At 46.7% G+C, this 24,941-nt stretch overlaps 1 protein-coding gene across 1 annotated transcript in view; it reads left to right on the forward strand.

Moving 5' to 3' along the window:
• The window catches only part of Sel1l3 (SEL1L family member 3), a 106,457-nt gene that overhangs the window by 26,603 nt on the left and 54,913 nt on the right, over positions 1 to 24,941 (forward strand). The window contains exons 3-9 of the mRNA XM_032915812.1: positions 207 to 333; positions 2,274 to 2,395; positions 3,441 to 3,556; positions 6,570 to 6,628; positions 14,063 to 14,195; positions 16,250 to 16,382; positions 18,422 to 18,562. Coding sequence (XP_032771703.1) covers positions 207 to 333; positions 2,274 to 2,395; positions 3,441 to 3,556; positions 6,570 to 6,628; positions 14,063 to 14,195; positions 16,250 to 16,382; positions 18,422 to 18,562 — 831 coding nt within the window. The remainder of the gene's footprint in view (positions 1 to 206; positions 334 to 2,273; positions 2,396 to 3,440; positions 3,557 to 6,569; positions 6,629 to 14,062; positions 14,196 to 16,249; positions 16,383 to 18,421; positions 18,563 to 24,941) is intronic.

The following is a 24,941-nucleotide window of genomic DNA, read 5'->3' on the forward strand; positions in this document are numbered from 1 at the left end:
TGTAATGAGAATGAATGGGGACAGTCCTACTGACGTGCCTAGCATGGTGGTTCCTGGCTCCGATTCTGTGTTCTGCAAGTGCTTGTTCATAGTTTTAGGCTGCTGCTTTAACCATTTGGCTGGAACCGAGGGCGCCAAGAAGGGTGTGAGTTGGGAAGAGGTGCTTCTCTGGAGAGAACTGAAGGTGGCTTCTGTGATGTTTGCAGATGCAGTTCCCCTCCTCAGCTTCCCCTATGCTTCCAGTGGAGAAAACACAGGCATCATAAAGAAGCTCCCAAAGTTCCAGAATCGAGAACTAGAGGCCACCCGAAGCCAGCGCGTGGACTACCCCATGTAAGAGTGGGCCGGTCAAGGGCTGGTGGGGTGGGTGTATCTGGCCACCTGGCAGGCTAGGGGAGAATCCCTTCCAAGGTTTTCTGCACACATGCTTAAAGAGAATCGGAGAACCAGGAAACTTTAATGTTAGGTGGAAATCATTTCTGCACATGGGAGTCTTCTATTTCCCTTCATCTTTTTAGGCAGCAAGGTATTGAAGCTTAGGTCTTCCGGTGCAGCCATCCACAGCAGCATAGATTGTAGTCATGGCCTTGGCCCATTCGGTCCTGCAAGATTGGATGAGCTGCTAGAACACTCAGGGCCTCTGATCTCCTCCATTGATTTCAGCAGAATCCACATCTATTTTTCCTTCTGCTGAGCTGAAGACGCTGGAAATGGCTCCTCGCTCACCTCCGATCAGATGGATTTAGCCGAGTGATTTAATTCTTCCTGTGCTGCTGGCGGTAGAAAGATCTTGAGTCACTCGGCGAGCGTATGTTCTCGCTAAGCTTCCTTGTAATAACTTATCTTCATGAGCTTGCTCAGCTGGCTAGGTCAGGAGGGAAGTCTGTGACACCATCTGTTTGCATAGTGACACTGACTTCCAGGCCAGCTTACAAAGCCCAGAATATTCTGAAAGAGTTCTTTGGCTGCATCCTCCAAAGAATTGAGGGCCACTGCCACCTTAACCCAGGCTTCAAATTAGCTACTGGGGTAAGTGGAAAAAGAGGACGCGTTTGTTTAATATCGAGTCGTGTGTCAGACGCCAAACACCCTGATTCCCTGCTCCTTGTCTCTGAAGTATTGGTCTCTAGCACAGCACGCAGCCTACTAGTGTTCGGCAAGTATTTCCTGAGTGACTGATGCGTCACGTATCTTCCTAAAACTGTCCTAGTTGTGCTGGCTGCTGTTATCCTCGTTCCTTAAGTCACAGATGTATAATTTTTCCCCTTGTGTGCATGGGCGCGCATTTTGTTTGTGTGTGGGTAGATACAAGTGTGCATGCGTTTGCAGGCCAGAGGTCAACCTTCAGCTGTCCAAGTTGAGTTGCCCAACATGATTTTGAGGCAGGGTTTCTTACTTTCGTGGAACTTGCCAACTAGACTAGGCTGGCCAGTGAGCCCCCAGGAATTCTCCTGCCTCTGCCTCTCCAGTGCTGGGATTACAAGCAAGTACTCTTGGCTTGCTTGGCTATCAGGTCGTCGTGTTTCTAGGCAAGCTTTTTACCCACTGAGCCGTCTACTCTGCCATAGTGTCGTTGTCATCGTCTTCCTCCTCCTTCCCCCCTCCCCTCCTCCTCCTCCTCTTCTTCTTCTTTTCCCTTCCCCAAATTGAAATAGCCCTATGCAGGAATGGAATAATTAAGTGAATTGTATCGTATTAGTTGGCTGGAATTGGGCTGCAGCACCCAAGCATGAGAGTTAGAGTGGTTGGTACATTTGTGTCCACGTGTCATGTGGGGATGCCATTTGCAGAGCGTTACAGTTGGGGCTTTTTATCTTTGAAAGAAACAAAATTGCTCAAAAAGCCCTAATTATGTTTTTTCCCCCTTCTAATCACAGATATTAGAATAGCTCCTTATCACATCACCTCTTATTAAAATCCACATTTTTATTCACTGTCTTGCTTTATCAGCCTCAATCAAGAATTCAGATTGCTGGCACGTGAGCGTCTCAGAGAGCACCACTACCACCCCGCCCCCACCCCAAACGTTTCAGCGCAAGGTAGAACATCAGCGATTCCATACACAGGAGCTTAACTCCTATCTTTGCAGTTACTATAACTACCTCTTTTGTCTCAAAATCTCAGGCTTTGCAAGCTGATCTCCCATGATGAACACTAAGGCAAACCCACCCCTTCGTTAGCGAGAAAGCAATTTACTTGGTCATTGTTAACTGTAATTACCTGTTCTTGGATGATATCAATCTGTGGAATTTTCTTCTGCCTCCTTCCTTTAGGGTCACCATTTCACTGTGGCTTTATTTACTCCATTATTGCGAGGCCAGCCTCTGTGGAATTCTGTACTTTGTTGATTCTAATGAGATGTACGGCACGCCTTCTGTGTTTCTTACGGAAGACGGTGAGTATAAACAGAGCCTGGGAATGATCTTGTACTTTTCTTACACTCTTTCTCCTGGCAGAAGCATCTGTGCGGGATAAGGAAGCAATTGCCAGTGCCACAGTCCTAGGAGGGTTAAAATGTGCTTTATTTTGCAAGCAGCCAATGGTGATGGTATGGGTATTGTAATTATGCCACTTAGATGTGTAACACAATAAAACAGGAGTGGGAAAGAGAGGCTTGTTCCTTCCATTAAAACACACACACACACACACACACACAAGTTGATTATTTTGGGTAGACTCAGTGAAGTAGCCTTACTAAAAATGATTCTGGAATTATGACAACTATACAAAGTTGGGAGAAATAAACTGGAGGGAGACAGATGAATTTTGAGTTCAGGTTGTTACAGAAAGGTGTCTTTGTTCTCTTTTCATTTGGAAATAGAAATTGAAACTGGAAACTGGGTGTTGTTTATGCAGACAAGACCATAGGGAATCAACCATGAGCTTCGAATTAAGTCTTTTCTCTCTCCTTAAGGGCTCAGAATAAACACCACATTTACAAAGAAATGTATGTCCAAATGCATTTTGGAGTATGGCTCATTTTGTTTTGTTTTGCTTTTCCTGCTTGCTCTCTCTCTCTCTCTCTCTCTCTCCCTCCCTCTCTCTCCCTCCTCTCCTCTCTCCCCCCCTCTGTCCCTCTCTCTCCCTCTCTCCCCCTCCCTCCCTCTCTTTCTCTCTATCTTTTTTCCTTCCTCCCTCCTTCCCCTTCTTCCTTCCTTTCTTTCCTTCCCAATCAAGGACTCCCTGTGTAGGAAGAGGGGAACTTACTGTGTAAGGCCAACTAGTCTGGGACTGGGACTCTGATCCTCCTGCCTCAGCCTCTGGTGCTAGGATTACAAGGGTTCATCAGACCTGGCTTGGCTTGGCTTCTGTTTAAAGGAAAAATCAGGGATGTGGTTTAGTCTCGTAACTTCTTGGAAGGGTTATTGAGAAAGAACTGCCTCTTCATACACCATGAAGTGTTCCCTGATCCCATGACCTCTCATTTTTTTTCATTGTAGGCAGTTTGCATATTCAAATGCATCTCATCAAAGGAGAAGACCTGGCTGTAAAAACAAAATTCACCCTCCCTTTGAAGGAGTGGTGCCGACTGGACATCTCTTTCAATGGAGGCCAGGTATCTGCGTTTTCTCTGCCTGGAGTCCTGGGGGCATCTCTTTGGAGCTAGACATTGTTTCAAAGGCAAAGGAGCCACAAAACCTGGGAGGGAATTTGGCAAACGATGAGCCCTTTACAATTACACACTTGCTAAATCGAACTTTATAGAGGGAAGTTTAAATCATAAGACTCTCATCCCATTTAATTAAGTTTTAAAGTGCTTCTTTCCCCACTCTGTGGTGAATGAGTAAATAATACAGCCAGCTCTGTAGCCACAATTATCCGAGTTATTCAGTCCTTCTCCCCGAGGGGGATAGGTTTCGTGCACCTAAGTATCAAAATCACATCGGCCATGTTTACATGGCCTTATGAGATCTAAAACTTTTTTTTAAAGGGAATTTATTGGTTAGTTCAGCCTGGAAATGATTTGACTGCTTTTGGCAGTTGAAACAATTGCTTATGCTTGGCACTAAATACACTCGTAATAACCAACACATATAAGTGATGATTGTGGCGGGAGGGAGGGTCTTTATCTATTCTGTACATAAAACATCGCTCATAGCTCTTTCAAACCCTCCATAACAGAGGTTTTTATAGACTGTGGGAAATCTGTTGTTGTAATTGAAGACGATTCCATTTCTCCATCGATGCGATGCCAGCATGCTAGCTTTTTCTGGTTACTTTATTTTCTCATCAGCTTTTCTTATTGATTTGTGATTTCCCCGGAACAGAACTGGAGGAGGCGTTTTGTTTGTCTCGTGCATCACATAACGTATGGCCCTCCCTCATGCTTAAGGTTCCCACCTCTGTGTCCTGAAGAGAATAAAAAAATTAATCAGGTCAGCTCTCGCCACCTTCCCGAGAGGACCGCGTAAGATGCTAGCTGGGAATTTTTGTATGTTACTTCTTCCTCCTTAGAACATCTTCAGTAACATAGCTGAGGTCCACGTCCCCCATGCCCGTGTCTGAGGCGCACGCTGTGTCACCAAGACAGGCATCACATCATCAGAGCAGATTCATAGATCTGATTCTGCACCTGCTGTATATGTAAGGCACCAGCACCAGGCTCCAGTTGCTTATAGACTATTTATGGAAGTAACATTAAGCACGTGAAGAGAAGTCATAAGGCAAGCTTAATTGCCAAATGATTCATATTGATTTCTAGAAGGAAGACAGCGTTTCATGCTGGGATGCTCAGGGAAGCGTTCGTGTACAAGGCTTTTATGTTTGGGCAGAATTTAAATGGAGAGAAAGGAGCAGGGATTTCTGCTATGATTGGGAAGTTCACAGATAAGCCAAGTTGACTGGTGTTACAGACTCTCCAGAGACAAAAAAGTTAGTTCCTCATCGTTTTGAAAGCTCTCGCTGGCATCTAGTGGGAGCCCTCTTGCTGCATTCCATCACAGTAGGGGCATCACTAGATGATGGCCAGAGAGAACATTCTGCCTGAGGTCTCTCTCTTTCTCTTCTTCTTAATTTTTTATTACATCGATAGACATATACTTGGTTTAGTGTGTACATATGATATGTACATGTGAGTGCAGGAATTCTCATGCCACAATTGTTACACGGAGATCAGAAGACAACCTATGGGAGTCAAGTCTTTCCTTCTACCTCATAGAATGAAACTCAGGTCTTGAGCCTTGGTAGATCTACCCTCACCCATTCGGCCATCTTTTAGGTCTTCTCAGGTAGCTGCTAATCCCATCAAAGGGACCCATCCTCATGGTTTCATATAATATGAACCCCAGAGTTTTCACCTCCAAATTCCATAAACATATACATTTAGGAATTAACTTTCCGGTATATAAATTTGAGAAGCATAGAAAATTAATAAAGTTATGTCTTTGGAGCTAAATGTGAACTTCAATTTGGACTTTAGCTTGCAAGGCTGTAGAGAATCATAGTGTTGAACAACTGAAGAATACAGGCCCTTAGGTAGAGAGAAGAGCTGCATGGTGTTGTGGTGCAATGAAGCCACAGAGAAGTAAGAAGTGCAAAAAGGTGGAAAAAAACCCAGGGCTCCCTGGTATGTGTGTGTGCGTGCACAGCATTCCAGAGCATGCATTCATGTGCGTGTGTCTGTGTGTGTGTGTGTGTGTGTGTGTGTGTGTGTGTGTGTGTGTGTGTATACTCTTTTCCCAGTGGGTTTCAGTTACTTCCTGACTGGCCTTTCTTGCTGCCTCCTCTGGACCTTCATGTACATAGGTTTAAACCTCTGATGGGATTACCATACTTACTGCTCTGGTCAAGTGGATCAGTCACTTAAAGTGGTTGTTAAGAGAGACAACTAGTTGGGTTCTTTTTGCTTCTCACATGCCCTGTGACTGGTAGGGGTGGTTTCATTTGAAGTTTGATCTCCAAGTCTTTGAGACTCTAAAAAGGTCAGGATACATTTTAAACACTTCCTGTGGAAGTGTCTGAGAAAAAGTGTCCCCATTAGTCTCAGGGGCCTACACAATAGTCCTAGATCTAAAATGAACCTACTTGAGACAACACATAGCGTCATGAGCAAAACATAGTCCTCACACCGAAATGAGGGTGATGACTCTTGTTGCTTACAGGGGAGGTGGGTTCAACAAGCAGTGAAGAACATGGAGCACCAGACTTCTCTCCCCTTCCTCACCCCCGCCATGGCGCTGGTAAAATCAGTAAAACTTCTACGCCTATTTGTACTGTCAGGTGTACTTGTCTTCTTCACAAGAAGTTCGAAAGCACAGATGGACACATTCAGAGCACAGACAGACAGACACATCCAGTCAACCTCTGGCTTGAAGTCTGGAAGCATAAAACCCACTGGCAGAAATTGCATTGTAGATATTTTTAGACACAGCATCCAGTCATTTGGGGAGAGCTAAATTTATTAAGGCTTAAAATATACACAGGGCTAGTAAACTGTTAATTTTATTTTTGTAGAAATTAATCAGGAGAAGGACAAGCACATTTCATGAGTAATTTATACCAAGGATTGTATATATTTGTAGCTTGGGATGTGCAGCCTTACCTGACCTTATATTTCTCTCCCGATGTAGATAGTGGTCACTGCCAGCATTGGATGGGACTTGAAAAGCTACCATAATCAGACCATTAGGTAAGTGTCATTTTCATCCACAAGTAGTCTGCTGTAGGACTAAGGAGTCTTCACACTGTAACTTTCAACCCTAAGACTATTCTGCACACAGCATTCAGCCTTTCTAAGCCAGGCTGTTGTTGTTGCTGCTTTTATTTTGTTCTTGGTTTTTACATCTTATTTCCCACCAGCCAGCCCCCTCACGTGTCTGTGCACCACACATACATATATACAGATACTATGGTGTACATGTCGAGGTCAGCCATGTTGTACATGCAGAAGTCAGCCACCATATACACGTGGAAGTCAGAGGTCAATGACCTTCAGGAGTTGGTTCTCCCCTCCCACCATGTAAGTCCCAGGGATCAAACTCAAGTTGTCAGGCTTGGTAGCCAATGCCAGAACCCACCAAACAATCCAAGCTAGGCTTTGAATTTTTATCTTTTAACAAGCATCCATTCTTCCTGCAAGTATATATGTATATCTATTTGGTACTAAGCAAGGGAAAGTAGTCAATCCTTTTTCCAAATCTCACTGTAAATTCTTCCTTCCTGGCACTTTGTAATTTATTTTCTTTGAGAATTATCTTCTACGAAGGATCCTAAAGAAATAAATCTAAGTATTAATGTTGCTCATTGAGAACTGCTGGAAACTTTGGTGTAGTGTAGAGCATAAAAGGAGACAGTCTTCATATTTATGTTCATAATCTAGATTTGAAATGTGCACAGCTATTGATACCGCCACAGCTTTTCATCCCTCTGCAACGGTCTCCATAGCATTTGCAGAAGCTGAGAACGGGGGCCCTTGCCTTGTGCTTTGTTGGTTTCTAATTTGTTCCTACACCTGATGAAATAGTGGGTTTTATAGGGTCAAGCACAGACAGCCTTCATGAGGTATTTGGGAAACCCCATCAGAGCTGGATACCAGATTCCCTCAGGAATGGGCTACTGAGGAAACCAGAACAGAGAGGGAGTGGGGTGGGAAGAGAAACCATACACTTCTTCAACCTTGTTCACATGTAAATCTCACTGGTTTCTAGTAGGCTCCGGGAGTTTAGAGCAATTCTTATTTCGTTTGTTTGTTTGTTGTGGTGTGTGTGTGTGTGTGTGTGTGTGTGTGTGTGTGTGTGTGTATTAAAGGGTTAGGGTTTTCTAGAAAGGCTAAGGATGCATCATTGCCTAGCTGCCACGAGGTAAGGTAGTTATATGAAAGCACAGAGAGTGAAATCGTAGAGGATGAAGGCTAGGAATGAAGCAGAAGTCTTGAAGTGTGCCAAAATTGGAAGCACCCAACACAGGCAGGTTTTCCTTATGGAGGTTGCTATTGTGACTAGATCAAGGGACAGAGAAGCCGGACGGGATCTGAGGCTCCTTTGGAAATCTGTTCTGTGCCGTGAGCCCTAGGTATTAAAGGTTGTCTCAAGATCCTCTCCAGCCCCGCCCATCCTCATCCCAGGGCATTTTTAAGAACTGGTTAGATTGCGAAGGTGCCCTTTCATTTCTCACAGGAGGGCTTCCTTTTCTATAAAATCCCAAATCCCAGAGGCCCACACAAGTGAATATAGCTGGTCACAGTGTGAGGGAGCGAGGGGTGGCATTCCAAGAACGAGACATCATACGAGTGACAGCAGCTCAATGCTGGCGTGGCCAGAGCCCAGTACCAAAACCCAGAGTTGCTGTGGCAACAGAACTTCATCTTCTCCATTCTCCAGCATCTGTGGTGTTAGCAAGACCACATGCTAGGAGAAGCAGCCAGGACATTCCTCTAGGTCCTGGTGTGATGTCCCTGTGTGGCTGCCCCTATACAGTGTCTCTTTTGGATAAAGCTGGTCTTGTGGGTTGGGAGCCCTCACTGGTGATGGTGGGGTGGGAGGCAACTCAAGAGTGATAAGAAAACGACGTTTTGATTCAATATTTTAAAAAAATGAATGCAAAAATATCATCTACAAACAGGTCTCAGACCCTGTAAAGACAGAACAGTATGAACATGGACTGATCGGGAGGTTTGTACCAGTTCCATATCCCAGGTAGAGCATCCGACACGTCATACCTACTCATATTTGCCCCAGCCCTGCGTGTTCTTCACTGCCAACTCTGGAATCTCAACCAGAGCCCTACTTTTACAGTGATGCCAGCCAGGGAAGTGAACAGCATGTTACAGGCTTCCTGGTTGTGAATATTGTGAGGACACCCTGCTAGCTCTCTTGTCCATTCTTGAAATGGAAATGTGGTATTAGCTTTATGAAGGGTTGGGGACAGTGTCACAGGAACAGAAATTAAATGTTCAGCAACTTGGGCTGGCACAAGTAAGCAACAGGAATACCTTCGGGTTACATCCATCTGTCCATGCATCCATCTGTCTGTCCATTACATATTTATTGAGCATATTTCATATTCCAGACACAGGATTTGATTCTAGGGTTGGGAGAAGATTAAAAAAAAAAAAGGAATGCAGTCTCTACTTCCAGGAAATTGGGGGAAAATCCGATAAAGGAGAATTGTTTGGTAGAACAATGAATTCACAAATAAATTTAAATTTACAGGCTATCAGAAATGCTAGAAAGAAAAAAAAAACAGATAAGGTGGCTTGAGAGACTCAGAACTTAGATTAGGTCCTGAAGAATTTACCCCAGACAAACACTATGAGCAGAGGCGAAGGGTCCTTGAGTCTCTTCTTGAAACTGCAAGCCTGGCTATCTCCTAATTCTGAACAGGGCTTATCCAACAACATCGGTCAATCTTCTGGGCTCCGGTGCTCTCCGTAATAAACCAGGGCCCTATATGTCCAGATAAGAGAAAAGACAGTTTGCCAGAGTGTCTGGGGTTTTCCAAAGAGACTAGTCGGAGCTCTGGAAGAGTCTAAGTCAGCTTTCATGTCAGGGAAATTGATGACCTTCAAACCATGCACATCGCAGGGTTGTCTTACAATCTCGTGCAAACACTGAGCATTTCAGAAGAGAAAAATGTAGGAACATGCCATAGAGACGCAGATGGAGACCAAGACAGTTGTATCTACTGATGGTTGATAATGATGACAGTTTAAAAATTACTGGGCAGTGACATAGAGAACAAGTTCTCTATGTTTCTTGGGGGAGGGAAGAACTGGGGAAAGCAAGAGCCCTTATCTTAAACATTGTGTACTAACTAAAAATCATAGAGTGGTTCCCCACTACCCAGTTCACTTTCCATGATTTTCTTATGCGCAGTCAGCAGAGGCCCAAAACTATTAAATGGAAAATTGCAGAAGTAAGCATCGTGTATATTTTAAAGTGCATGCTGTGATGATGTCTTTTGTACTGTGCATTGTCCTTGTGTATCCACGAAGTGGGTGTTACCTGCCCGTTACGTAGCTGTGTCACCAGCGTTCATTCCATTCTCTCTCCACTTTAACATTCCCCAAAGCACAAGCGTAGTGGTGCTGGAAATTGAGACTCCCAGAGGAGCTGTTAGACGCTTCTCCAACTTATCACCTCACTCACAGAGAGGGTGAGCACAGCCCTGAAAGATACTTCAAGGGTATGCAAAGATAGCACATTTGCATACGCTCATCATAGTATGCGGCCCAAAGTGCTCTACTTTGTCGATTGTCACTGCTCGCCCTTTACTGAGTGGACTTTATTGATTAAAGCTGATCATTGGTGTGGAGATACAGGGGCAGGAAGCCAGCATAGGTAGAGTTTGGAGCAATACAAGGTTTCAGCCATCCACAGGGGTTTGGGGGCTGCACCCCCTGAGCGATTAAGGACTATGAACGGGGACTGCTGTATAAATTTGCATCAAGCTTTCGAGACAGGGCCTTCCCTTTGCTCTGAAAATTGGAATGCTGTTCTCTCTCTCTCTCTCTCTCTCTCTCTCTCTCTCTCTCTTGTAGTAAACACACACAATTTGTTTTCTCCCTTCCCAAACAGGAGGAAAGAAAGAAACACTTATGAAACAGTTTCAGCCCCAAGCTCTTCCAGATTTCTTTCATCTTTAATAGTTGTTTATTATAATTCCACTACTAAAATAACTTTCCTTTATTGAACCTACTCAAAGTAGTAATGAATTTGCATACGGGTGTGGGTTTTTGGGTTTTGTTTGTTTTTGTCTGTCTGTCTATCCGTCTCTCTCTCTCTCTCTCTCTCTCTCTCTCTCTCTCTCTGTGTGTGTGTGTGTGTGTGTGTGTGTGTGTGTGTGTGTGTGTGTGTGTGTGTGTGCCTGTGCTACTAGAGACTGAATATATAGGGTCTTGCATGCCAGGTCCACGCTCTCCCACTGAACCTTTGTTGTTTTATTTTGAGGCTGACTCTCAGGATGTTGTCTAGGACAGCTTTGAATTTTTGGTCCCTCTGACTCATCTTTCTGAGTAGCTGGACTTACAGACCCAGCTTAACTTGCTCTATAATAGAAGGAACTGTCTTTCCCCCTAGTTCTATTTTAACTGATTGCATATTGAGGTCCATGCCAGGATTACAATGAACACGGAGTTGGCAGTATTTTATCCGAGGAATGAACACATCTTAGCAAGCGTGTGTCTTGGATGGTGGGAGCAGAAGTCCAGCAGGGAGGTGGGTATTCACACCTGTAGCCAACAGCCATGGCCTCTGCCATGTGCCTGGCACTGTCTTAAGTACTTTATGTATTAACTGCTGAGGAGCCACAAATCTAAAACCTAAATGCTCAAAGTCTGGCAATGTCTGAATGCCATGTCAGATTTTAAAGCCTTTTAGACTTCTGATTTCAGAGAATTGGGGGTTTCTAAGTTTGCTGATTCCGGATGTTCAATTGTCTATGCACACACTGGACTATCCCGAGTCCTCTGAAATCTGCAACCTTTTGAAGCATTTCGGTCATTCAACTGGTAGTCCAGTCAACCGTCACCACAGCGCAATAAATCGACATGGTTATATTCACGTTTAAAAGGAAGGGGAAGGGATCAGGGTTCCAGAGAGCCTCTACTAGGGAGCGCCCCCAGCGTATTGTGAGCACCAAGAGAGTTGCAGAGAACTGGGGAGCTCGACAAGCTGAGTCAGGATAAAGCTTCTCATCCACTCAGCACCAAGCACTCACATGAGAGTTAGAACATTCCAGGGCCCTGAGAAACAGGGTCTGTTCTGTAATCAGAGTTACTAACTTGGTGGTCTCTCTTGATAAAAAGGAAGGAGAGAGGGAGGGGGAAGAAGAGGAAGGGGAGGGGGGGATGGGAGCAAAGGTGGATGGAAGAAGGAGGGAGAGAAAGAGAGACAGAGAGACAGAGAGGGAGATTCTGAAAAGATAAAAACAGGAGTGGAAGGAAGTCCTTCTCTTCCATCAGTTTTGCATAAGCCTAAGTGGATTTATTTCTTGAGAAAGTGGTTCACATTCACACACGCTCACACACGCTCACACACGCACGCACGCACACACACACACACGCTCACACATGCACATGTGCACACACGCTCACACACGCTCACACACACACACGCACACACACGCACAGACACACACACACACACACACACACGCACGCACACACACACACGCACACACACACACACACAGACACACACACACACACACGCACACACACACACACGCACACACACACACACGCACACACACGCACACACACACACATGCACACACACACACACGCACACACACGCACGCGCACACACACACGGCCCAGTCCCCACCCTCCCCAGCCTCCTCCCTCACCAGGTATTCCTGCTAGAGAACGGGGTCTTGCTCAGAGGCAGTCAGATCATCGCTGTCCTGGAACAACCCCGGGCTGCCTGGCTTCCCGGAGCCACCTGTCAGGAGCTTGCTGTCCCCTGGCTTCTGGCTTCTTCAGCTCCCTGGCTTCTGGCAGCCTGCCTGTCATTTTGTTCTCTCTTCTTGGCTTTTCCATCTGCCCTCTCTGCCCGTGGCTCTCTCCCCTCTTTGGCTGGCTTCTTACTTGACTTGTCTCAGGTTTTACCTACCCTGCTGCTCACATATGCTCTGGTCACACGGTCACCTAGTCCTAGTTTGGTTTCTAAATAGGTAATGAGTGCACGAGGTTTACCAAGCCAACGCTAAGGAAGAGAAAAATGACAAAAACAAATATATGGCCAAGCCTCGCCTTCAGCTCTCCTGATTAACTCCAGCCTCTACCTCATGCCCTATGGGGAAATGGTTTCATTAGTTTATTCCAGAGTTTGTGCAAATACAAAAATACCTGCTTACTGTCCCTACACAGAAACTATCCTCTCTCTCTCTCTCTCTCTCTGTCTGTCTCTCTCTCTCTCTCTCTCTCTGTCTCTCTCTCTGTCTCTCTCTCTGTCTCTCTGTCTCTCTCTCTGTCTCTCTCTGTCTCTCTCTCTCTCTCTCTCTCTCTCACACACACACACACACACACACACACACACACACACACACACACAGAGTTTCACGTGGCTTACACTGGCCTTGGTCTCACAGTAGTTGAGGGTGACCTTGAGTTGTGAGTGAACCACAGAGAGCCAGATTCAAGAGGGCTTTGGACCCCCAGGTAATTCACTGTATCCAAGACACACATCCTAACATGCCCACAGAGGACACAGCCGTTCTAGTAGAGGACTCACCCTCCTTCCTCTTCCTCATGAGCGCTGGGATTATAGACCATACCTAGTTTTTGTGGTGCCGGGGTGCAAACCGAGAGCTTTGTGTGTGGACCGACTGAGCGACCTCCCCGGCCTCCACTCTTCACTTTTAAACTTAGCAGCACATCCCTTTTCTCAGGTCTACCCCCTTTTCAATTTACATAGTAAAGAAAGTTGTGCCTGAGCACCACTGGCTGACTGTCCCTCATGGGGAGACTCCTGAAGTTTTCAGATCTTGAGTATAAAGAACACGGCAAGAAGCACCTTGGTGCCCTTCATATACACCAACTGTTTGGTCCCTGTCTCCTTCCCTGCAATATGGGCACGGGCACGTCACATGCTGCTGGCCTCTTGTATCTGGCCATGACCTTTGGCCTTGCCGCGGATGCCTCCTCCTCAATGAATTTAACTTCCCATCCTTATCAAACAGTCTAAATTCTAAGTTTCCCCTTAACCTGCCTTCTGTCGACTCAATAAAAAAACTTTTCCTTGTAAAGCAAAATATTAAAGGAAAATAATTCCCAATATTTCTCCCGATTCTAAACAGCATCACTAACAGACGTTAGGTGTTTGTTTCCCTGGGACCACAGTACATCAAATCCTAACAGTTCATTATGTAGGAAACTATCATTTTCCAAAGGACAATAGTCTTTAGGGCTTAGCTGGTTGGGACAAATTCACACAGCGGCTGACCAGCAGAGCCAGGATCTAGCCCAGGTCCACCTGACCCAGCAGTGGGCTCACCTGCAAACCAGACTGAGAGGCAACTTGGGTTAGGTCAAGGGGTCTGGGGATGTCCACGGCAGGGTCCCTTTTACGATAACCAGGTCCCAGTCCCCGGGGCTGCCTCAACCCTCTGTGTTCCTCTCCAGCTTCCATGAAGATTTCTATTACAATGACACAGCTGGATACTTCGTTGTTGGAGGGAGCAGGTATGTGGCAGGCATCGAAGGGTTTTTTGGACCAGTGAAATACTATCGCCTCCGCAGCCTACACCCCGCACAGGTGAGCCGTGGGGATCGAGAAACTTGCCAGGAGTGTGTGTGACAGTGGGCCACTGAGAGCAAGGAACACAGTGTAAACAAAAGGTTTACCCAAGCGAACTGAGCCATGCGTGGGCTCAGCCACCAAGCATAATTAATATTGAGGCTTCCCCTGAGCCAGCCCAATAATAGATTTCTGTTACCGTGCGGTTCATTTAGTACTCATAAAATGAGAACCATTTACTTCCTCTGTTTTAATAACTACTAGCTTAATTATAGAGTAGATTTTTATCAGGCGGTTGCCTATCCAGTGATTAAGCTAATGAAAGGAGAGAATCTTAGTTATTTGGTAAAGCTTCTCTTCTACGCTATTATTTAAAGTATCAGAAGAAGCTACACCCCGGCAAATTAAAGCCCTGTGCCAGCCAATCTTTCACTCATTTTCCCAGAAGCCCTGCCTCAGCTCATGCTGGGAAGGGTGGACCACAGAGAGCCAGATTCAAGAGGGCTTTGGACCCCGAGGTAATTCACTGTATCCAAGACACACATCCTAACATGCCCACAGAGGGCACAGCCGTTCTAGTAGAGGACTCACAGCCCCCTACCATGAAGCCTCCGAACAGTGTCTTCTCATCCCTGCTAAGGAGATAGAGGACCCCACCAGAAGCCTGAGAGGGAATTGTTCTCTCTTTCCCTTGACCCCGTGGAGTCCAGGCAAAGACACAACAACAAATAGGAAGCCTCCCTCGCTCCCTCCGTCTCCCTCCCTCCCTTTGAGATAGCTAGGAAAGGAAACATTCATGTATCCACTTCTGCACTAAGTACTTCAGAGTCCCTACTGCAGATCAGACCCGGAGCTGAGAGAAGCAAGAAAGATGGGTGAGGCTGAGCTTCAAACCTTTCACTGTTGTGGCATGCAGTGGTGGTGCACACTGGTAATGCCAGTGGTCAGCAGGTTGAGGCAAAGATCAAGAGCTCAAGATCAAGTTGGATGTCAGTCTGGGATACGGGAGACCCTGGCTCGCAAAACCAAAATAAAAATATTTCTTGGTCCTGGAGCTCAAACACCGCCAAGCTTTCTCTCAGCTTTAGACTCTTTCCTTACTTAAAAATATTTTTTAGATTTTGAGACAGGTTTTCACTAAGTTGTCCTGGCTAGCCTTGAACTCACCCTGGAGTTCAGGCACGCTTTGAACTTTTGATTTTCTTGCCTTAGGCTACTGACTAGCTGTGATGACAGATGGATGTCAACAGACCCAGCTTTAAAGGATGTTTTGAAGATACTCTAATTAATATAACGAACAACAAACAAATACACATATATGTATTTATCTATGAAACTAAAAATAATTTTACTAAGACTGCCTCCTCTTCCTTCTCCTCTAGTGTGCTCTAAAGTTTTGGATCCTTCTATATATATAAAAAAAAAAAAAAGAAAGAAAGAAAAGAAAAAAGAAGCCAGGGCTGGTTACAACCCAGTGAGCCCTTTCTTGAACCTTTCTTGAACCTCTCTTGGGTCCAGACATGCATTTGAAAACAGGGTTAAGATTAAGTCCCCTGGCCCCAAGGGGCTTGCTCTTTGGGACTCCGACCCATTTCTCTTAATAAGTCACATGACATGAATTGATTCCCACGAGCTCAGGCTCACTGAGGTGCACGTGCACATCTGGCCACACGATAAGGCCGTAGGGAATTTTCTTTGGAGCAGAGGCCCATCTTTGGCTCTTGCTGACTGAGGATGCTGCAAGCAGAAGGACACAGGAGGGCCTCAGGTGGCAAGCACAGCTTGGGTAGAATTAGCATTTGGAAATGGAGATGGATGTAATTTTCTAGGGACTACACGTGGAGGGGGACAGGTCTCTACTGATGTGTAAGAAGCTTTGCAGAGGAGAAGGTAGCACACACAAGAGGCTGGCAGGCCTCGAATGGATCCTAATGGCATCAGTTTGCTGATCCAGGTGGGGTGGCAGCTGGTGATGCCAAAAGGACCTCAGCCAAGCTGAACACCTCCGTAGGTATGAGCCAGAAGACGTTTGATGATGACTACAGTTCGTGCAATCTCTTACCCTCCTGCAGGTTCTTAATCCCTTCCTTGAGAAGGAACTGGCTGAACAAATCAAGTTATATTTTGAGCGTTGCGCTGAGGTCCGGGACATAATATCCTCGTATACTGCAACAGTCCAGGCTGGGGGTGAGAGGCGAGAGACATGTAAGTACGGCGCTCTGGGGGCATTTTAAGCTCTGCATTTGCATTGACATGTTTAGCTTTGCTCTGGGGCGGACTAAAATAGAAACATATCCCACGTACCACTCAGCCCAGATACCAGCAGGATCAGGTTCACCTCAAGGCTTCCAAAGACAGATGGGAGCCAGAGTGTGCATTCCGCCTTGATCCTTACCCCCACCCAACCCCCCAAAGCACCAGCAACCGCCATGAACGGAGACTGTTGGAAGCCCCCGCCACACCTGATCTTGTTTAAGAATACAAATGAACCTGGCATGGCGTTCTTTTTACCTAGAAGGCATGCCAAAGAAAAGGAAAGGAAAGGAAAGGAAAGAAAATTCATTTGGATAATATAAATTAATCACTAGAAATTATTATACACATCCGTGTATTTTGCCTTGAACCATTACTATCTCTGAACAGTGCCTCTGCTCTCTGGGGCCCTGTTTTATTCTTACATCCTCAGATCAGCTCAGGAAGGCACCAGTAAATTGGGCAGAAGGAATGGCTCTCAAACAGACTGCAGAGCTCACCTGGCCCAGGCTCTCCTTCCTCACCCAGGGTGTGGGCGGAGCTTAGTCCTGTCTTGTCTCGTAGGGTCCCAGCACAGAGTAAGCACTTAGTCAAGTTTTCTGTGCTCTAGATCTCCACGTTTGATGCGGTAACACCACAGTTAGTCACATATGTTCCTTCTGGAAGAGAAATCCCTGTGGGGTGTTTGTCATCCGCAAGAGCTAGTTCAGCATCTCGATCTTGCCTTGCTTATCTCATGCCCCCTCCCCCAAGTGTAACTCCCAGTTCCAGGCTAGGAAAGGAGGGGCCATAGATGCACCTAAGCCATGCGGGGCTGACAGGGTCACATAGTGGTCTGAGAGGGTGGTGGGTGCTCAACCCCCTGCAGTTCTCTTCAGAGGCAGGTTATCACATAGAGAGGTGGTTAGGTAGGTAAAGGCACCTAAGACCAAGCCTGACAGCCTAAGTTCAATCCCCAGGAGCTGCACTATGGAAGAAAACTGACTTCTCAAAGTTGCCCTTTGATCTCCACCTAAGCCGGGTGGAACACACAGGATCCCCCACCCTAAACAAAAATCTAATTTGAAAATAGTCTTGGGCTAAGGAGATGGCTCAGTTGGTAAAGGATTTGCAAGCATGAGACTTGAGTCCCATGCCAGGTGCCCATATAAAAATGCTGGCTATGACTTCGCTTTGCTGGAATGCCATCTCTGGGGAGGTGGAGACTGGTGCTTGCTGAGGCTAACCTCACTGACAGCTGACTGGGCTAGCTCCAGGACAATGAGCGACCACATCTCAAAGGCTCAGTGATGTTTCTGGGAATGATGCACCCCAAAGGTTGTTTGTCCCCCTGCCTCTATATGCAAGTGCGTACGTACACGCACACCTACACACGTGTACCCCCTCACCATGTACATGCAGATATTAAACATTAAAAAGAAGCCACTGTCCTAATCCCAGCTGCTGCGCTTACCACTCGCTGAATCACACAGAAACAAAGATGCCGCCAGGAGAGGGGGCAGACACACATGAATAGTAACGTCCCAAAGAGGAAACTCATTTGATTGTTCACACAGCGCCAGGAGTGAGGCCTTGAGTTGAAAAGCCAGCCCTATATGCCGACCTGTTTGGTGGCATCAGGGAAAGTCTCCTAAAGTCTTCAATTGCCTCGCCTCCCTGGGGGCTCTGGGGCCTTGTTCTTCAACATACATGCCAGCAAAATGGCCTAGATTATTGGCCTCCTGGGACAAGTCAGGGGCCAGCTGCTCATTCTGTAGAATTAGTCAACAGCCGTCAGCGTCTTTGGCATGTTTCTCTTGGACTTGGCTCCATATGCTGACCCCCAAGGCAGAGGTGTCATGGCCAGTTTCAAATCCCCCCAAAAGACCCAAGTCAAATCCAGGAATATTGGGCCTGCTCTCCCATCCCAATTCTCTTTTAGGAAGGACAGCTTTTAGAGGGATAAGGTCATTGCCACTCCTGAGCAGGTGATGTCTTCTGCTTTTGTGTAGGTGACTTCCGTAACTCCTACCTGGACCTCAAGCTCAAGTATGGGAGACCCGAGGTGTGCAGAGCCTTGCCCTGGGAGAAGGAGCTGAGAGACAGGCACCCCAGCTTGTTCCAGACTCTGCTGCAGATGGACCTGCTGACCGGTAACTGGGCCTCTGCCTGGGGTTTGGAGCTAGCTAGGAAGGCGCCCTGCTTTTCTGTCTACTCACTCTCTCTCGGTGATTTATGCCTTAATGTTATTTTTAACCCTAGTGTTCTAGTTTAATTTCAGATTTAAATTCTGCCCTTGTGTGTCCACAGTGCTGAATATATCTGTGCGCATTTCCAAAAACTTAAATTTAGGGATCACTCAAGCGATGCTTTATCTAAAGCCAGGGCTGCAAAACGGACAGACCGCCGCCAGAATTGGCCTCCAAATGGAGTTAGTTTGCAAAATACCTTTCTGTGTGTTTGAAAAGAATTTCATTATCGGTATCTAAAAACTTTCAGAAAAATGCAAATTTCTAGCTTTACTTGGAAAGAAAAAATATCAAAGACGTAGCTGCTCTGGCCCTCTGTTTCTACAGTCAGTGATCCCGGAGGGGAGGCCCGAGTCCATGCATTTACTGTCTGCCCATGGTCCCTCTTCTCTGAGTTTTCAACTCCTGTCATGTACTGTCATGGACGGTTAGACGACATCTAACCCTTAGGCATTTGAACGTGAGCCTCCTGGTTTGAAGTACACTTCAGTGTCATCTCAGATTCGAAGGTCGTTCTTGGATGCTGATGGCTTCCTCTTAGGCCCAATGCAAGTTGTATTTGCTTAGTTAAGTACACACTGTAGGGCTCCAGGAGATCTTGAAGTCATTTCTCTTAGAAAGAGGAGCTGGTCCCACGGAGCCGGTACTTGTGTCAAGCGATAAAAAGGCTCATTGTGTTCTGGTGGGGAACCAGCCCTTTGAGTGGAGGAAATTCAAAGATGTCCTCCTGCAAATGGCACTGTCCCAGAGCATGGGCTTTCTTTATATGCTGGCCCTGCCCATCCTGGAAGAATTCAAGCTGTACAGGATATTTGATCTCCCGTTCTCTAATATTGACTCACTGGGCTGAGTAAGATGGCAGGAGGTTCCTCCCTCTTGAGTGACAGGCTTAAAAACAAAGACAAGCTGTAAGCCGCTTGAGTAAAAGCCATGGAAGTGGAGGCACAAAGACAGGAGTGGCTGCTTCTAGACTCGTGTCCCAGAAGGGCTTCCAGGAGGAGGTGACATTGAGACTGCTTCTGGAGGTATTTGCCAGAGAAGAAAGACAGGAGTGGGTTCTGGAGACAGGGCAGAGGCAAGGAGGAGGGACAGCATGGTATGCTAAGGGATGGGAAGCCAGAGATGACCCAGGGTTTAGCCAAAGCCCTGTGTGGAACCTGTGTGGTTTTTCCTTTCGGGTGTCTGCAACTAACTTGGAGGGCTTCAGGCTGTAGGCAGAGTGTAACCAGAGGGGGATTTCTGATGCTGGCTGACAGCAGTTGGGGACAAGGAGGTGAGCTAGGATAGTGTGGAGCAGGGAGGGGATTGCAAAGTCCTGGAAGAAAGGCTGAAGAGGACAGAGTGATGGAGACAGAGAAGGTGGCATTGCAGTGTCCACGACTGCTGGGTGATCTGAAGAGTATGTCCTGTGACACCGTGGTCTCTGGAGCTGTGCGAGCTGCTTCCACCTCAGCTAACACTCACTCACTGAGCCCTGGTTTCCTCGTCTACACAACGGAGTGTGGTGGTAGTGATGGTGTTAAAAAGACCCAAGGAGAAGGAGTGCAGGAGAACTTCCCACTACATCTACTAAAACTCGTGTCTGTGATTTCTAATCACAGTTAAATATAGTTTCACGGTTGGGGAGGAGGATCGAGTCATTTTCACAATACGTTCTTTTTAAAGGAAATACTCTCGATACAAATGTTTTCATGTTATTTTTACAGCTTGAGGTTTTGTTTGTTTGAATCTAGGACTATTTTATTCTCCACGGAGGACTGGAAATAGAATCAAAGGAAAGACTCAAATCGTGAGCTTGCAGGACAAGCTAGACCAAGCAAGTCCTGTAGGCCAAGGTCAGGCGGTGGGACTGGTAGAAATTGGGAATGAGTCCCACCACCCCCAAAGCCACACGCTCCACATTAGGACCCACTATGCTAGGCTTGCCCGTCAAATGCAGATTCCAGGCTAAATGAGATCAGCAGGAAGCAACGCCCCCAAGCTCTGTGCCTCTCCCCAACCATGGCTTTGGCCTCCTTAGGGCACACAGCCACTGCTTGTCCCCAGTCTCTCAGGGCAGGGCACTCAGGAGTGGAAAAGAAGGTAAATTTCTGGAGCTAGTGCCAGGGGCGTCTACTTTTCTAGGTTGTGTTGGAAGGGCCCAGCGGCTACTGCAGAGGGAGAGCACACATACCGTCAAACTCTTCTCTGCTGGGGTCTGTAATAGCATCGTCTGGCTAGCCCAAGAGACAGAAATTGGTGTCATATCTCATACCCAGCTTCCTAACAAGGTTGAGGAAAATGCAGAAAACTTGATCTTGAAAAGTGAAGGCAGAAAATCAGTTTACATATTTAATGGACATTTGCCACGGTCCCTTATCCAAAGAACAGCTGTAAGGCTGCTGTGCCCATGTACCTGGCTTCTGGAATACCATTTCTGACAAGGTCATTCTGCTGCTAGTGTCTGGCCAGCCCCAGCATGCTCCTCACAACTCATTTGTAGAAAGTGTGTGCACATTATCTCTGTACTGTCGTCCTGGTACGTCTGACCTCATTGACCAGTAGACAAGATCAGACCTCCCTTCACTATGGTTTGAATGTGGCTTGTCCCCTAAGAGTTCATGTGTCAGAGGCTTGGTCACTAGTGTGGCATTGTGGGAGGAAAGGGAAGGTTTGAGAGGTGGGAGTCGGGGGCTGGAGAAATGCCTGTACAAACATGAGGACCTGAGTTTAAATTCCTAGCACTCAGACGAGGCGATACATGGCTATAATCCAGGGTCTGGAGAGGCAGAGACAGGAGGATCCAGAAGACTGGCTGGCTAGTCTTCCTGAATCGGTGAGGTCCAGGCTTGGTAAATGTCACAGTCTCAGATTTAAGGCAGAAAAGGAAGACCCTTTGGTTTCCACACATGTGCATACAGGCAAGAAGTAGGCACGAGTTGGAGTGTCTCTCAGACTCTGCAGGCATGGCTCTCAGAAGGGATTATGGCCACTCTCATGGGACTTCTGACCTTTAAAGAGGCCGAATTATTGTAAGAGTAAGGCCAGACACAGACTCTCTCCCTAGACTCCTGTTTGGCCCTATAGAATCTCTCACTTGCACAAGCCCCCACTGTGAGATGATCCTCAGGGCCAAGATGATGCAACACCCCTTTAACTTCATGGCCCAACTCAGTACACCTTCTCCTGCCTCTCGCCATCTCTATAGGTCCACAGCTCCCCTCTCACGCCCCCTTGTACAACCGCCCAATTGCTGCCTTCCCATATTACAATGATGAGCTCTCCTGTCTCCTGCCACTACATAGCTTAGAGTAGCAGTTCTCAACCTGTGATCGCATGGGTAACCCTTTCACAGGGGTCACATATCAGATAGCCTGCATATCCGATATTACGGTATGATTCATGTATCAAAATTACACTTATGAAGTAGCAACGGAAATGATTTTATGACTGGGGGGGTCACCACAACATGAGAGACTGTATTAAAAGTTTGTGGCATTAGGAAGGTTAAGAACCATTGGTTTACAATCCTCAAACATGGAGGGCAGTCCCTCAGCTTCCTTTATTTGTGTGTGCTTGTGGTTATGCTTGTTCATGGAGAGTTTGTTCATGTGTATGTGTGGGGTATGCATGCACATGTGCACACACGTGTGTGAGGCCAGAGGTCACTCTCAGGCACCATCTACCTTGTCTTATGAGTCTCCCTCTAGCCTGGAAGCTCATCAAGTAGGCTTGTTTGACTGGGTAGTGAGTCCCAAGGATCTGCTTCTCTAGCTCTAGGATCAGAAGCTACTATCATGCCTCGCTTTTTAATGTGGGTTCTGGGAATCAAATGCAGGTCCTCTTGGTTGTGCAAAAAGCACTTTGGCAACTAAGCTTTCTTCCCAGTTGCTGTTTGCTTTTAAAATAGAGCTTAGCATGTAGCCCAGGTTACCCCTAAGCTCACAGAAAGCTTCCTGCCTCAGTTTCCCAAGGGCCAGGGACTCCAGGTGTCTAGTACCACAAGCAGTTTTTCCTGCTGTCTTGAAGACCCTCACCTCAAAAGTCTGGAGATGCCAAGAACCTCCCAGTACCTGGGAATCAGTGTTCTCCATCCTTGCACCTTTGGCAGAGGCCTTGCATTAATGAAAGAATGATGAATTTGAATTTGACTCCTAGGAGTCCCAACATCGAGGAGGTCTGCTTTGACAAAGCTACCGTTCCAGTGCAGCCTGACAGAGTCCACTGGGTTCCCTCTCCTACCTTCTGTATTTCTCTCCTTCCCCTTTTGTCATGAACCTATTCTGTCCGGGAAGCTACCATCTTGGTACTGTAAAACACCACTCAGGTCCTTGGAGCTGTGGACCCCCTCTAGAGTTCAGGAAAGTAGACTGGAATCTTTTCAATTCTATGCATACCAAAGGATTTTGGAAATGTGACTTTCATCCTGGTCCTGGTACCAAGGCACTCTTCAAAGGGCTTTTTGGCTATAATCTGGTGGTGAGATGTACAGGTGCCCAGATGTAAAATAGTCCTTGACGTACATTGCACAGCCAGTTTGGAACCCATAGACTGAGTTCCTCCTGGCACTGTGCTAGGCCCTGGGGCAACCACACCGAGAGTGGGACCAGCCCACACACAGCTCTAGGCCAAGTGCCCGGGGGCGCTGTGGGGGAGGCTTGCTAAACGTTGACAGCTGATGTGCTAACATGCTGTAAAACTCAGCTGTTCCCAATGGTGTCTTCAGTCTCAATGTATAACAGGGCTTGTTCTTCACCTCACAGAGTCTGCAAGCCTTTGAATTAAAGATGGCAGCACTCCTGGGGTACCCAGCTGCAGTGCATATAGATGCTCTCAAGACCCCCCTCCCCCAGCGTTCCAAAGATGAGCTCTGCATCCTGATTCCGTTGCTTGATCTGGTAAATCTATCCCTGCTCTGTCCCTGAGTTTCTACTGTGCAGGGCGCTGGGGTGGCACCCAATACAAGATCCTCTGATTGAGATTTCAGCGGTGCGTTTGGATAGGTCAGCCTTAACGCTGTCTCCTGAGCATTGAATTCTCTAGGAAGATGGCAGTTGCTGGAGCATGGAGATAGCCCTGTTAACATTTGGGCTTTTTTTTTTCCTGATGCTGCAACAGTAGAATTTAGCCTACGTGGTTTTCATTATTTAAGAGTTGTTCTGTCCATTTTGTTCTTATATTCTCCTGTCCCACCGTCCTTGTCAAAATGGAGTAGTTTGAAATCAAAAGCCCTTTGAAGAGTGCTTTGGTACCAGGACCAGCGAGGTGCCAGGTGGCACTGGGGGCTGGGCTACAGGCTTGAGAGCTGCGGACAGTGAAGAAGACCTCAAAGGCTCACATCCCAGTTAGGTAAGGCTCCATGGTTAGGACCAGGTGCTATGAGGTCAGGCATGTGTGAGTGAGGCCGGTGTGATAGCTGTGTACCCATGGGGATATCTACCCCCGCCCAGAACTACTGATGGTCTTCTCCACCTCCATTCTGCAAGGGTACCACTAAGCTCATATTGCTGGTGCCAGTGCCTAGAGGAAGTCTAGAAGCTGCCAATAAATGGTGCTCTGGGATGAGGCCAGGTCCAAGCCTGGGCTTCTCTCCCAGGGCTGCCGCCATCTGCCTTGCTTCTACAGGGCCTCTTGCCCCAGGCTTTGGAGCACAATTTAGAGAAGTGTCTCCATACAATCTGCCGAGGGGAAGGCGGCCGCACCAGAATGCTACTTTAATTTAGATTTTGCCAACAATTCTGCTGTTTGCTTGAAGACCCTAAAATACAGAGGACGGACAGAATGGAAATGCAGTTATGTGAACCAGTAACGGCAGAAGCATCACTTGTCTTAAGAGCTATGCTTGGCTGTGGGAGAGACGTCACCTTTATTACTGGGAGTTGAAAGTATGTATTGTTAGGTTTTAAAATACATTTATACAGAGGTTACGAAGAAGGAAACAAAGACATGGGCTACAGTTTTCCACCTCCACCAACTCCCCAAAAAACAATGCTGAAGGGAGATATGGAGGAAAGGAAGATGTGGGAAAAGAAGAAGGGGGGAGGAGGAAGGAAGGAAGGAAGGAAGGAAGGAAGGAAGGAAGGAAGGAAGGAAGGTCCTTTTTATTTTGTTTTGTTTTGTTTTGTTTTTGGACGGTCTATTTTTTTTTTTTTTTTCGGAGCTGGGGACCGAACCCAGGGCCTTGCGCTTGCTAGGCAAGTGCTCTACCACTGAGCTAAATCCCCAACCCCTATTTTTTTTTTTTTTAATCATAGGTAAATATTTAGAAAATGATGATTGACGGAGCTCTGGGGTAGATGTGAGG

The sequence above is a fragment of the Rattus rattus genome, chromosome 11 (genome assembly GCF_011064425.1).
Source record: "Rattus rattus isolate New Zealand chromosome 11, Rrattus_CSIRO_v1, whole genome shotgun sequence".
In the NCBI taxonomy this organism is placed as follows: domain Eukaryota; kingdom Metazoa; phylum Chordata; class Mammalia; order Rodentia; family Muridae; genus Rattus; species Rattus rattus.